Genomic DNA, 14,412 nt, shown 5'->3' on the forward strand with positions numbered 1-14,412 from the left:
TCTTATGCAGTAACTGTTTACAAGGCTGTTTTCTGCTACTAGATTGTGAGTTCCTGGAGGGCAAGGGCTACAATTTCTTTGTCCCCACACCCACCCACCAACGCCTGCCAGTACCTAGAGTAGTGCTTGGTGCACTAGTAGGCCTTCAATAAACATCTCTAAGTGAATGGAGTCTTTTTGTACTCTGCCACTGTAACCCCATGTCAGCTTCCCTCATCCTCCAAGTCATTCATAGCAGTAGTAAATGTATGTGCTTATGCCATTCTGGTATGGGTTCCCTTGACCCATTCAATTCTCTTTGCAGAAATGGATGGCACACTCAAAGTGGGTAACTTGACAAGAGTTTAATAAAGGGCATATTTATAAAGATGAGGCAGCATTTAAGAAAAGTACCCCAGGGCTAACAACACCTGGAAACTGATACCACCCGAGGCATCAAAAAGAGTGGTTACTCAATCTGGAGAGAGTAGCTATAAGAGAGCTTCCTGGCAGGAGCTGGCCATTTGTAGAGAGATACAGTTAATCCTTCGGATGCAGGGATGGGGGTGGAGGAATGCACCTTCCTTTCACCCTCTGATTTCCTCTGTGTTATTTGGTAGCACTGTTATAAGAAAGTACCACAAACTTGGTGGTTTGAAAAACAAATATTTTTTGTCTCACAGTTCTGGAGGCTAGAAGTTCAAGGTATCAGTGAGCAGCATTAGTTCTTTCTGAAACCTGTGTGAAAGAATCTGCTCTATGCCTCTCCCCCAATTTCTGGAATTTTCCTGGAAATCTTCATTGTTCCTCAGCTCATAAAATCTCTCTGGGATATTCTTCATATTTCATTCTCCGTGAATCTGTGTCCAAATTTCCCATCTTATATGGACACCAGCCATATTAGATTATGGTCCAATGACTTCATCTTGATGTATTACATCTGCAGTGACCCTGTTTCCTAATAACAGTCACACTTGGAAGTTCTGGGGTTAGGAATTCAACATATGCATTTTGTGGGGAACACAATTCAACCCATGATACCCTCCCATTCCTTGTGTCCTGACCACTTTTACTTCCTAAATTCCATCTCCTCTTCTCCGTATTCACTGAGCTATTACTGCAACCTCCGGTCTCTCCTTAAATCCAACCTGTACGTTGCTTCCTATTCATCTTACTCCTAACCTCTAAGTCTTTAGCTTGACTCTTCAGAATATGAACTGTTTCTTTTCCATTTCCCTACATAAGGATTAAAAGTATTAACACAATGATGCAAAGCACAGAGTAAATACTCTGCCAAATGGGCTGTTTCAGCACCTGAAAATCACCTACATTTTATTCCTTCCATGTCTTTTGCTTTACTAAATTCAAGTCTAATGATCTCCCACTTCTGGTGGGAGTTTCTCCCATCTAACCAGTTGCTATCTGCTCTCTATCTGTCTCTAAAGCCTTATTTTCCTTCTGTCCAACCTAAGTAAAAGTGATCTTTCTTAGGTTGGAAAAGCTCCCTGTATTTTCTCTCCATATCTTCCTAGGGAAGGGATACAGTTTCCTTGTTCTATCTGCTGGCCCTGCCTGGTCCCTTTCATCATCCCTGCCCTTTTGTCTTCACCTTCAAGCATGCATAGGCCTCTTGGTGTTGGTGTTTCCTCAAGCTCTAAACACTACCCTTTTCACTCCCAAGTTTCTTACACAAGTGGCCTGTGCTTGCTCCCCACTCTTCTTCCTGCAACCTCTTTCAAATGGAACCCTAGCACCCACTCTCTTGTCCTACTCTCTCCAAGGTCACTGATTTCTCAGTAGCTAAATATGACTTTTTCTGTCATCATTCTGCTTGACCACTTTGCATTATATTAGAACTCACCCCATTTCATGTCAATATAACCTCCACTGGCTTCTTTCATTCCTCTGTTTTACAAAGCAAAAAACCCCTGAGGCTGTACACTTATTTACTCTGTCCTTTTCCTCTACAGTTACCCTTGCTCCAAAAATTGCAAATTGCTAATCATACCCTCAGATACAGTTTTGTAAGACTCTTCCCTATATGGAAACCCTCCTGATGCCACAATACCTGGCAGGTAAAATTCAAATTCCTTAGTTCAACATTTAAGGCCCTTACCAGCTTGACTCTATACTATCTTTTCAATGTTATCTGGGATTCAAGGGCACCACATTTCCAATTCCAGGACACTCAACACCTTGTTTTCTAAAGTGAATGGAAACAGAGAACATGGCTGTTTCAAAGTTAAAAAAAAAAAAAAAAAAAATTAAGCTTGGACTATGAAACCCAGATTTTTCCGTCGTCAGGGCTGATCTTAGGTTAACGATTGAAAATGTGATTTTGCCAGCCTCTCTCTAGGACAGTACGCCGGATAGTTAGGAGTACAGGGGTTAGACAGTTTGGCACCATTGCTTACTATTATTGGCTTTGGCCACATTTCTAACCCAAGCCTGGATCTTTCTCACCCAGTTTCCCCTTCTGTAAAAAGGAATTAAGAGTGCCTGCCTTAGGGAGTAGGAGTAAACTCAATAAATGTGCATAAACAGTATTTAGCAGATGGCCAATAAATGGCACCCACTATTATTTTTATGATTTCAGCTTCACCTCTAAGATTATTCAAACAGTTCATCCAGGTCATTATTAGGGCACTGAATTAAACAGGAATCAGACCAGGATTCCCCACCAAATGACGTTGTTAGGGGGAAAAGGATGTCCCAAAGCAAATTCCATATAGGCTTTGTGGACTCCACCCCCACCCCAGGTCAAAGCCAGACACTGGGAACTCCAAATCCCATCACCACCAAAGGGAAGGTGGCTGGGACCTGAGGGTGGGGTTAAGCAGCCAGGTGGATACAAAAGGCAGACACGTGGGCTTTGGGGTCTCTCCATTTTTGGGCTCTCAGCCAGCTTACAGCGTTGGTCAGCTCTGAGAGTGACTTTGGGTTTCCAGGTCGTCGGATCGGGTAGGACGCATTAAAGACTTTATTTCCCTATTTTCTCCCTGAGTTGTACATTTTCCTTATTTCCTTTTCTCTTGTAAATAAACCTTTTATTAACCCTTTTGTGTGTGTCTGTAGTAGAGTATTCATAAGTCCCTTTAAAGCGCGCGGGTGAGGACCCACAGCCAGGAACCCGTTTAATATCGGGGCTGCTCTATAACAACGTGACCTGGGTCAAATCACTTCCCTCGCCTCCTGTTTCTTCATCTGTAAACTACGGGTATGTTGCCAGCGTGAGCAGGACTTATGCACAGACTAGCCTCATCTCTCTGATCCCCGACAGCTCCAAAGCCCGGCGGAGGGAAGCCACAGAGGTCTCCACAGGGCAGCCCAATTTTAGCTTCCAGAGAGGCAGGTCTGAAGCATGATCCTTTTCCTTGACCTTAAGGAATTCACGCCTTTCATTTCCCCCTAAACACACGTGCTACTCCCTCCCGAGCAGCGTTCTTCCCGGCACTAAGCAAACAGCCCATACATTCTAACCCGTCTCTGGCCTTCTTTTGACTTCCAAGGCTTCTCCGCCCCCCCCGCCCCCCATGCCCCTGCCCGGGGCTGTGCGCCCGCAGCCTTTCCCTTCTCCGAAAGGCGCCACGGCTCTAGGTCACTCCGCCGAGCTCTGTATTTATGTGTCATAAATAATGGCCCACGCTCAGACTTGAAGAGTGAGGAGCGGGTGAGGGGAAGCTGAGGAATGAATGGAAGCGATTCCGGAATGCAGAGCCCGCGGGGCCCGGGCCCCCCGACGCGGCCGGCCCCGCCCCCCAGGTTTTCAGACGCGGGTTCCCAGGGCCCCGCCTACGCCTTTCTCTCTTATTCCTCAAATCACGCTCCGCGGTCCGATTCTCGTGAGATCTGTGACCCGGAAGTCCCGCCCCCTGCGCCGTCGAGGCCAATGGGCGAGGGCAGCGGTTGAGACGGTTGGGTTTTGAAGGAGCCAATGAGCGCTCGAAGCGGAGAGTTTAAGTCGCGTGCGTCGGGCGTCGTCAGGGGGCCGCCTGGAATTGGAACCTGCCTGAGAGCGGGCGGTGGGAGTCTGCTGGCCGGAGCCGAGGACGGGCCGCGGCCGGCACGCCCTGCGCCCCAGAGCACGGTCGCTGCTGCTTCGGCTGCCTTCCCTTCCTCGGGCCCTCCCCTCCAGACGCCCCCATGGCGCAGTTCGTGTTCGAGAGTGACCTGCACTCGCTGCTCCAGCTGGACGCACCCATCCCCAATGCACCGCCCGCCCGCTGGCAGCGCAAAGCTAAGGACGCGGCGGGGCCCGTCCCCTCGCCCATGCGGGCTGCCAACCGGTCCCACAGCGCCGGCAGGACCCCGGGGCGAACCCCAGGTTGGTAGGGTGCGGCGGGACGCGGGGCGGGAGAGGGGACGGCTGAGAGCAGCCTGGTCAGACTGGCCTCCCTCTCCCCGCCCCAGGTAAATCCAGCTCTAAGAGTCAGACCACTCCTAGCAAGCCTGGCGGTGACCGCTATATCCCCCATCGCAGTGCTTCCCAGATGGAGGTGGCCAGCTTCCTCCTGAGCAAGGAGAACCAGCCAGAAAACAGCCAGACGCCCACCAAGAAGGTATGTGTCTCAGAGGGGCTTAGGGTAGCGGACCTGTCAGTGTCCTTTGGATAATGCCATTCCACCTCCCGCTTTATGTGCTAGGAACATCAGAAAGCCTGGGCTTTGAACTTGAACGGTTTCGATGTGGAGGAAGCCAAGATCCTTCGGCTCAGTGGAAAACCACAGAATGCCCCAGAGGGTAAGAACTGAAGTTCTTAGGAGGTGTCAGCTCCTCCCCAGGCCTGCGAGGGAGATGCCCATCTGTTGCTCCTTCCCATGGGAAGGGGAAGTGCTTATCCAGCTTTCCAGGCTAGGGCCAGGCCAAGGGGGAGGGGCAGGTGACCGAGTCAGTATTCCCAGTGTCTAAACCCACTCTGTTGCCACAGGTTACCAGAACAGACTGAAAGTGCTCTATAGCCAAAAGGCCACACCTGGCTCCAGCCGGAAGACATGCCGTTACATTCCTTCCCTGCCAGACCGCATCCTGGATGCCCCTGAAATCCGGAATGACTACTGTAAGTGCAGCCTTCTCTTTGCCCAGTGGATGAAGAAAGGGCCCGGGGATGAGACAAACAAGTAAAAAGCATGCTCTCCCCTTTCCCGCCCTGGCAGACCTGAATCTTGTGGATTGGAGCTCTGGAAATGTCCTAGCCGTGGCACTGGACAACAGTGTGTACTTGTGGAATGCTAGCTCTGGTGACATCCTGCAGCTGCTCCAAATGGAACAGCCTGGGGAGTATGTATCTTCTGTAGCCTGGATCAAAGAGGGCAACTACCTGGCTGTGGGTACCAGCAGTGCTGAGGTGCAGGTGAGACTTGTCCTTGTGCTGCAGCTTTATTGCCTCCCAGACCCAGGGAGTTTGCCCAGCTGGACATTAATTCTGAGTCCCAATCTCTGATCTCTAGCTGTGGGATGTGCAACAGCAGAAACGGCTTCGAAACATGACCAGTCACTCTGCACGAGTGGGCTCCCTGTGTTGGAATAGCTATATCCTGTCCAGGTCAGTGGTTCTTGCTAATCTGTGACAAAATCAGTTTATGACTTTTGTCTACTCTCCCTCAACTATATACCACTACACTGAAGCAGCACTGGCCTGCTGGTTGTGTTTGACACTGGCACAGAACCTGATCCCCTTCTCTTCCATAGTGGCTCACGCTCCGGCCATATCCACCACCATGATGTTCGTGTAGCAGAACACCATGTGGCCACACTGAGTGGCCACAGCCAGGAAGTATGTGGATTGCGCTGGGCCCCAGACGGACGACATTTGGCCAGTGGTGGCAATGATAACTTGGTCAATGTGTGGCCCAGTGCTCCTGGAGAAGGTGGCTGGGTTCCCCTGCAGACATTCACCCAGCATCAAGGGGCTGTCAAGGTGAGTGTGGCTGGGCTGGAGCTTTTGCAGACCCTCAGCCAGAACCTGGGGACTATTAAGGGGAGATGGGATGGTGGGATTGAACTGGCTTAATCTGTGATCCCCGCAGTTCACCTCACTCTAATTTTAATCTGACCTCACCTCTGTTTCATCTAGGCTGTAGCTTGGTGTCCCTGGCAGTCCAATGTCCTTGCAACCGGAGGGGGCACCAGTGATCGACACATTCGCATCTGGAATGTCTGCTCTGGGGCCTGTCTGAGTGCTGTGGATGCTCATTCTCAGGTAGTCTTATTTCAGCTTCCCACTTGCGGATGTGTTCTTACTCTCTATTATATATACTTCCTAAGAAGCCATGTCCATTTCAATAATTTTGCCAAGTCTATATCCTGATGATTCCCGAACTTCTAACTCAGACCCATACATAGTTCCAATAATTTGTGGCTTATCTCTATCCCTGTGTCCTATAAGGACACCCCAATATGTCCCAAATTAAACTTGTCACTTTCCCTTGCCTCCTTTAAATGTTTCCCTCCTCCTCTTATATTGTTTGAGAGAGGCAGAATCTATTCAGAAATCTGAAAAACCTAGAATTTCATCCTCCTCACCTACTCATCAAGACTGGTCATTTTTACCTCAGAATATCTGTCCTCTCAGCCTCACCCTTCTTCCCAGCCAAGGGCCACTGCATTGGTCTCCCAGTGTTCTCATCTCTTTGAGTCTGTCATTTGTATTGGTCTGGGTGGTCTGGTAGTGTTATCCCCATCAACTATAGAATATGATCTAAACCCACTAGAAGTGATCCTTGAGGCCCTTCCTTGCTGGTATATCTCCCTGCATCCACTCCAGCTTCCCTTCCGACACATCCAGCCTTCATTCTAGAGAGGGCTATGGAGCCAGAGTTCAAATTCAGGCTCTGTCACCTACTAACTTAACTTGCATTTGACCTTAGGCAAATGTGCTGAGCTTCCTTCTGCTTTTGATTCTGAATCTTTAAAAATGGAGGGCATGGGGCCTCCCTGATGGTGCAAGGGGTTAAACACAGCACTTGTGAAGCTATCCGCAGCCTCTGCATCATGAGTTCAATCACCGGCTGGCCAGGGTGCTACCCACGTGGTGCAGCAGACCTCTCCTGTCTCACCTGCTGCTCCCCTAAGCAGTGTATTTCAGAAGATCTGCCTGTTCTCTTCCCCACTCTATCTCTGGTGAATCCTCTCACCCCCAACCCCTCACCTCTGGCTGTATGCATAAGTAAATAAATCTTAAAAAAAAAAAAAAAAAGTAAATGGAGAGCAGGGGGCCTTCCGAGTGGCCTAGGGGTTAAGTCTTGGTGCTTCCACTGCAACATCCTGAGTTCAGTCCCTGTCTGGGTAGCTAACCAACATGGCACAGCAGACCTCTTCTGTTTTGCCCACTGCTCCCCTTAGCAATGTATTTCAGTAGATCTGCCTGTGCTGCTCCCCACTCTGTCTCTGGTGAATCCTCTCACCCCCCACCTCTGGCTTACACCCCAGTTCTTCTATGCAAAAATAAATTTTAAAATAATTAAAAACGTAAATAAAAAAGAAGGGCCTCCCCTGGTGGCGCAGCGGTTGAGCGCTGGGCTGTGAAGCTGTCCGCAGCCTCTGCAGTGCTGGTTTGATCCCGGGCCGCCGGCCAGGGTCCCACATGGCGCGCAGACCTCTCCTGCCGCCCACTGCTCCCCTCAGCAGTGTGCTTAGGTCCATCTGCCTGTTCTGTTCCCTGCTCTGGCTCTGGTGAATCCTTTCACCCTCCCGCACTTCTGACTGTACCCAGTGCTTGTATAAATAAATAAACCTTAAAAATAAATAAATGGATAAATAAATAAAAAGAAGAGCAATTGTTCTCCAAGGGCTTTTGTAAGGAATACAGCCTGTAAGTCCAGTTTGTAGCACCTGTCAGGGTGCCGAACATTAGAATGGTCTTTTTTTTTTTAAGATTTATTTATTTATGCATACAAGAACTGGGGTACAGGCCAGAGGTGTGGTGGGGGTGAGAGGATTCACCAGAGACAGAGTGGGGAACAGAACAGGCAGACTGCCTGAAATACACTGCTGAGGGGAGCAGTGAGTGAGACAGGAGAGGTCTGCTGCACCATGTGGGTAGCTCCCTGGCCTGGGATCAAACTCGTGCCACAGTGGCTGCAGACAGCTTCATAGTTTGGGTCTTAACCCCTGCGCCACTAGGGAGGCCCAACATTAGAATGGTCTTAGTTCTGATTTTAGTAGCATTAGTTCCGTCATTCTCATGCTAGTCCCTTTCCACAGGTGTGCTCCATCCTCTGGTCTCCCCACTACAAGGAGCTCATATCAGGCCATGGCTTTGCCCAGAACCAGCTGGTTATTTGGAAGTACCCAACCATGGCCAAGGTGGCTGAGCTCAAAGGTAGGTGCTGAATGAAATGGACACAAAGACCACATAATGTATGACTATATGAAATGTCCCAGACAAGGCAGTTGCAGAGAAATAAAACAGATTAAATAGGTTGCCAGGGACTTAAGGGAAGAGGGTAGAGAAGTGACTTTATGAGGTGATGAAAATGTTCTGGAATTAGACAGCTGTGATGTTTGTACAACTTTGTGAGTATGCTAAAAAGCAATGACTTGTACACTTTAAAAAATCTCAATAAGCTGTTACAAAAAACAAAACCCAAAAAAGGTTGGTAACCCTACAAATTGGAAGGCAGCAGTGTGTCTACATTCATCTGTACTGCTCCACTTTTTCCTGTTCATACCTTAGGTCACACAGCCCGGGTCCTGAGTCTGACCATGAGTCCAGATGGGGCCACGGTGGCATCAGCCGCAGCAGATGAGACCCTGCGGCTATGGCGCTGCTTTGAGTTGGATCCTGCTCGCCGGCGGGAGCGGGAAAAGGCCAGTGCAGCCAAAAGCAGCCTCATCCACCAAGGCATCCGCTGAGGACCAACTCAACACCTTCAGTGTTTTTTGTTTTGTTTTGTTTTGTTTTTCCTAATAAAGTCACGTCTCCTCCCTGTCTTCTCTTTGCATGATCTTGGTGTCAGCAGTCTTCCCAGAGTCCTCTCTACTGTGATCAGACAGCTAGGCATGTGTGCTGTGGGTGCCGTGATCATCCCCCTGCTTGTAAACAAAGCTAGCAGGTTTTGTGTGCCCCACTCCTTTGTTGACATATGTACACACACAGCCTCAATCGTTTCCTCTGTCACTTTTAATGAAGACAAAGTGAGTGAGCAGCCTCCACAGGCTGTATTCCCAGGCCCCCCACCTACCCTGACCTTTGGCCAAGAAGCTCCTGCTTTAGTGTGGGATGGAGGAGGGAGGCTGAGTCCACAGCGACAGATTATTGCTGACCTCTTAAGTGTGAGGCAAAAGGCCACAAGACCCTGGTGGGGGCCAGCCCTGAGTGCTCCTCTCCCAAGTTTAAGGCAGGGAGGGGGGAGTAAGTGTCCAGCCCCCAGTTCAAGTGGCAGAGGGCATTGAGGCCACGTCCCTGGGGCTGACCGGAGGAAGTGGGTGAGGAACGGAAGCAGTGGTCCCTGTGTACCAGCTGTGGGAGGGGCTGGCCTATCCCCTGCCCAGTCCTGACCACATAAGCCCTGGTCGCAGGTGTAGGTGGAAAAGATGCTGACAGATGCTGCCCAAGGTGCAGTCCCGAGGCACTTAGGTGGGCGCCCAGCTAAGCCACAGTATTCAATTGGCCTTGGCCTTGGCAGTACCCGGAGCTCCATTCTGCTGAAGTGCGCGGGGCAGCCGCTTGCCTTTGGTGTAGGAGTGATACCAGAAATTGGAGAAGAGGATGAAGAAGATGGTGCCGTACATCCAGATGAGGTGGATGATGACCGGGTACTGGTAGCCACAGCTGGGTATGAAGTAGTACTGGGAGATGTGCAGGGACACCAGGACGAACTGGATCTAGGGGAGAGAGAAAGGAAGAGCCAGAGGGGACAGTGAGGACCGGGTGGTGGGAGAGAGACTGAAGGTTGAGTGGGAGGGAAGGGTCAAAGGTGAGGTGTAGGTTGCATAAAGGTAGGCTCCAGACTAGGAATGTTGGGGGGATGTGACAGATCAGGCCCAGCTTCCTCACCAGTTGGATGGCTGTCATGTGCTTTTTCCACCAAAGGTAGGGCTGAGCCGCAGGGCCAAGGGCAGACAATCCATAGTACAGGTACATGACGACATGCACAGAGGAGTTGATCATGGCGTGGAAAGAGCCCATTCCTCCTGTGAGCAGACAGTGAACAGGGTTGGGTAAGTTGAATCTCTGGTCCCCAGTGCCACCCTCCTAAACCTGGTGGCCTTCACCACTCACCTGGGGCAACATTTACTCCCCACCACCAGCTCCAGGGCAGCACTGAGTGGTGAAAAACATGTAAGAAGGTCACCTGTCCGTCTTTTTTCCGGAGAATAAAGATCACCTGAGAGAAGTGGAAAAAGGGAGTTCAGAGCCAGGGTCTCTCACTTTCTTCTCCGGCCAAGTTCTCACATCTCATACTCACTGTGTCCATTAGCTCAATGAACTTGGAGAAGAGGAAGAGCCAGGCCACTCGAACCATCTGCAAGAAGTCAGGGCATACTTAGAAACCCTCACCCCCCCAATACTTACTCCAAGAGCTTCCCTAACCTGGACCATGAGCACACACCCAAAGTGCTCCCATCCCTGGCAGCTCTGATCCCTCTTTCCCTGCACAGCCCCCCCCCCCCCCAGCCCCCTAACTTACCCTCAATGCCTCTGGGCTGTTGGAAAAGTCCACAGGGTCACAGCGCCAGGTATAGGTACTCAGCCAGCCAGACATCAGGAACTAGGAAGGGTGTGGATTAGACCACTGAGTTCCCTCTCTGCCCCCAGTCCCTCCCTCCCTTTAGCTGAAGAAGGGAATCTGAGCCTCCCCAGAAAGGAGATGTCATGCACTGGTCCGAAGGCAAGAATTAAAGCTAGGCATCCAGGGGCCCACCTCATAGACAATGTAGAGGGAGAGTGCCACCAGTGAGAAGTTGTAGACAATCATGAAGCCGCGGAGCTGGAAGGGCTTCCGATTGGCCATGATTCGAGGCCCAAGTGAGAGAACGAAGTACACGTAGGTCAGGAGGATGGAGGTCATGAGCAAGGGAGACCCCATCAGAGGGTAGCCCTGGATCCGGGGATCTGTGAATAAGGGTCAAAGGAGTCAGAAAGGGTCACTGGGTCCAAAGGGTCCCCACCAGATGTACTGACAGACGTGAGGTCACAAAAGGTGATGCAGTTCCTAGGGACACTCCATTAGGAGATAATTCTAGATCCAGGGACCCCAGGGTAGGAAGGGGGAAAGGGCAGTGAACAGCATCTTACCTGCATGCTTCATCAATACCTGGTACAAGTTCACAACAGCCTCCATCCTGGCTAAGGACTCTGGGGACACATGGAGGGTGGGTGTCAGGCAGCAGCCCCCACCCCATCCCATCCTTGACCCACAGATAAGACAGACCAGATGAGAACTCACAAGCCTCAAACAGAGGAAGGAACTGTTGGGGAGTAGGGGTAGGAGGAGGCAGTTTGGCAGCGGGCATCTGCTTCCCGAACATCCTGCCTGTCTGGGAAGGGCTGTTCCGCCCTTCCTCTCCACACCTTACTCTCCTCTCACTCTGCCCCTCTCCAGAGATCTGTATTTCTGGACCTCCCTGCCCCTCTTCCTCAAGAGATCTCTGAAGTCCTGCTCTCTTTCCAGAGTCTTCCCGCTCACCAACTCATCTCAGAATGCACTGCCTCTCCCTTCCTCACCATCTCTCCCCTCTCCAGTTCTGGGTCCTTTTTGTCTCTCCGGAGATCCTCCCCTTCCACCTCCCTTCTCCTGCCTGCTAGTCCCCCTTTCTGGATGCTCCTGGGACTTCCTCCGGTCCCCTGGGGACTCTCCCCTCCCAGTCCCACCTGCCCCTACTGGGAAGCTTACCCACCCAGAATTCCTCCTCTTTTCTGCCAGGATACTCCCTAGGGCTGGCCTCTGCCTTCCCGGGCTCTCACGTCAGCCTCTCTCCTCTCGGCGATCTCCTCTAGCCTTCCTCTGCAGGAGCCAGGCCCTTTGAGACTCCGTCCTGGTGGCTCCACCTGTCTGACTAGATCTGGCAGCAGCCCCGCCCTCTGCCCGCCCCCGCTGAGCTGCGCTTGGGGTGGAGGGTGGGTCCAGGCCACAGGTCAGTGCCTGGAGGAGCAGGACCCACCAGGATTGAGAAAGCCAAGTAAAGCCAGGGACTCACCAGCTACCCAGCCCAGACCCGCCAGAAGAGCTAAGGATCTACGTCCTAAGCCAGAAACCTACCAGGCTACAGCCCCAGCCCTAGCTGGGCCAAGAAAAGTGCTAAAAACCCATATCTGGAATCTTCTCTGAAACTAGACATCAGTTCTCAGTTTGCCCTACTTCAGAATGGGTAGAAATTCCTTCTCTCCCAGGGAGAGGCAGGGAAGCCAGCGGCATGTGAGGAGGCGGGGAGTGGGGGAGGTCTCAGGAATCTTCCCCTCCCTGAGGGAGGGGTCCTAATGAGAGGAGCCCTCTCCCCCTCAGAGCCTGAAGGAATGCCGGGGGAGGGCTCACAGGGACACAGAGCCCCAGAGAGCCTGGGACTCAGAGATAGTCCCAGAGCAACAAGGTATTTCCCAAACGGCAAGGGCAGCAGATGCTCTGTGAGCTTCGGGCGCCCTAGTGTGCCCAGTTCCCTCTATCAGCGAACACCTGCACAGGTACTGCATGAAGAACACATCTTCTGACACAGGTGTCAGAGGTGGCACAGCAGCTCGCACACCCTCACGGGTCACACACCTCGCAGATACGCCCCTCAACTTTTATAACATCCCACAGTGCTTCAGACCCACAACTGTCTCAGCTCCTCCCAATCCCCTGCCTTTGGGGTCAGGGCCCAAGTTCTCCCAACACACTCTCTCAAAGTCCTCTCCTCACCCCCATAACAAACTTACCCAATGGCTAGTACTCAGGTAGGCACAGAGCCCGCAAAATTTCTGCTAGTGACGGCTGCCCTCCTCTGACACACCATTCCAACACGCCCGCATGAACTTTGACATACTTAGACCTGTGCCTAACTACAGTCACACTGACAAACACACCCCAAGTACTCACACACCCACCTTCACTGGCCCCACACTACCAGGTGTGAGTGCTCACACACTCAGGTCTGCCTGCAGGTTTACTCACACATTCAGGAATCGCACATAAATGTCAAGTACATAAACTCATAAAATTCACTTCGGGGTGAATGAACATAAAATCGCCCATGCGGTGTGTGCAGACACAGCTGCCTACAGATCTCCTTTCACAGGTGACAATCATCATTCATTCATTCACTATCCGATTTTTGTCCCTTGCAGTGTGAGGACAGCAGCGCTTCCCTGTCCCGTGTGAGTTTGCCAGCGTGTTATTATCTCTCCTTCCCCTCTCATCCACTCCTGCCCCTACTTCACCCCCACCCTCCCCCCCCCACACACATGCCCCCCAGGATGTCAGCAGTAGCTTAAAGTTTCTGGAAAGGACGTCTCCCCAAGTTTAGGGGAATCTGGGTGTGGTCCCAGTAGGGGAACTCAGCCTGTCCCTTCCTTCAAGATGGATGGAAGAGAAAATAGGCAAAGGAAGGGGGAGGGGGAGGGAGGAGGAGAAGGCAGAGGGGGGAGGGGGTAATGGGGTGGAAGGGGAGACCTGGAGATGGTGGGGGCTGGCTAAGGTTTAAGCAAATGGGGGCCGGGGGCGGGAAGGAGATTGCTGGGGAGGCCCAGCCCCAGAAAGCTGGGACCTCCCACCCACTCTCCCCAGGAACAGCCTCGCCCACAGCCTGGGCAGGGCAGGGCTGGGCAGGACTGGGCTGGGCCGCCAGGAGAGGGGCCCGGCACGTGGAGAGCCCGCGGAAGGTCCAGACTCACCAGTGGGGGGCCAGGCGGGCAGCAGTGGAGGGATCGGAGGGAGCAGGGCCAGAGAGAAGTGCCAGGGCCAGCCTGCCTGCCACTTCCTCATCTGCTGGGCCGACTTTCTGTCACCAGAGGGGGAGGGGGCGGGCCGGCTGGGGGGCGCCTGCTGATTGGGCCGCCGCCGAGGCAGGAGGGGCTGTGCAGCCCCGGCTCCGCTCCACTCCGCGGGGCCCGGGGGGCGGGCGCAGGGGCGGGCCGCCAGATGCCGGGGCAGGAAGCACGCCCAGCCCCGGCTCCCCACCCTTTCCTCGCGCCGCAGCCCGCCTCCCGCCCGGCACAGCGGCCTGGCCCAGCCGCCGCCGGAGTTCTCCCTGCTTCTCCCTGCAGGCAGCCCCGGGAGACCTCATTGTGGGCTCTCCGGGGGTGAATCCACCTACTGGACCAACACATCTGTTTGTATCAGGCCCGACTTAGGACTCTGGGAAAAGTTGAGGACTCAGCCCTACCCTCAAAGACTTGCCTCTCTAGAGGGTGACCCGAGGGGTGAGCAGGAGGGAGACTCTATGTGCTCTGGGGCAGCAGGACTTGGGGTAGCAGGGAGGTCTCAGCCCGAGGGAGCAACTGGGTGGGGAAGCCTG

General features: G+C 52.6%; 2 protein-coding genes across 3 annotated transcripts; one reads left to right on the plus strand and one right to left on the minus strand.

Annotated features, from left to right (window-relative positions):
- The first annotated feature begins 4,116 nt into the window (after positions 1 to 4,116).
- Positions 4,117 to 8,917, plus strand: CDC20 (cell division cycle 20). Its single transcript, XM_084241883.1, has 10 exons — positions 4,117 to 4,303; positions 4,390 to 4,538; positions 4,623 to 4,719; positions 4,907 to 5,035; positions 5,133 to 5,329; positions 5,427 to 5,521; positions 5,668 to 5,896; positions 6,053 to 6,178; positions 8,182 to 8,299; positions 8,654 to 8,917. The coding sequence occupies exons 1-10, from the start codon at positions 4,123 to 4,125 to the stop codon at positions 8,830 to 8,832; spliced, it is 1,500 nt and encodes a 499-aa protein (XP_084098009.1). The 5' UTR covers positions 4,117 to 4,122; the 3' UTR covers positions 8,833 to 8,917.
- A 573-nt stretch (positions 8,918 to 9,490) lies between these two features.
- ELOVL1 (ELOVL fatty acid elongase 1) lies at positions 9,491 to 11,278 on the minus strand (the record flags this gene model as incomplete). Of its 2 annotated transcripts, XM_084242036.1 has the most annotated exons (7): positions 9,491 to 9,804; positions 9,977 to 10,113; positions 10,202 to 10,307; positions 10,389 to 10,445; positions 10,611 to 10,691; positions 10,845 to 11,035; positions 11,219 to 11,278. In XM_084242036.1, 7 exons carry the CDS (start codon positions 11,262 to 11,264, stop codon positions 9,583 to 9,585), a joined length of 840 nt encoding a protein of 279 aa, XP_084098162.1. In that variant the 3' UTR covers positions 9,491 to 9,582. The 2 variants fall into 2 exon arrangements, with proteins under 2 accessions (XP_084098162.1, XP_084098163.1); XM_084242037.1 differs by lacking the exon at positions 10,611 to 10,691 and having other exon boundaries at positions 11,219 to 11,264.
- Positions 11,279 to 14,412: the final 3,134 nt, after the last annotated feature.

The sequence above is a fragment of the Talpa europaea genome, assembly GCF_964194135.1.
Source record: "Talpa europaea genome assembly, chromosome: 9".
In the NCBI taxonomy this organism is placed as follows: Eukaryota; Metazoa; Chordata; class Mammalia; order Eulipotyphla; family Talpidae; genus Talpa; species Talpa europaea.

Coding starts and splice junctions, on each gene's coding strand:
- CDC20 (XM_084241883.1), top strand. CDS start 4,123: ATGGCGCAGTTCGTGTTCGAGAGTGACCTGCACTCGCTGCTCCAGCTG. Junction 4,720..4,906: donor ACCACAGAATGCCCCAGAGG/GTAAGAACTGAA, acceptor CTGTTGCCACAG/GTTACCAGAACAGACTGAAA. Junction 5,522..5,667: donor AATAGCTATATCCTGTCCAG/GTCAGTGGTTCT, acceptor TCTCTTCCATAG/TGGCTCACGCTCCGGCCATA.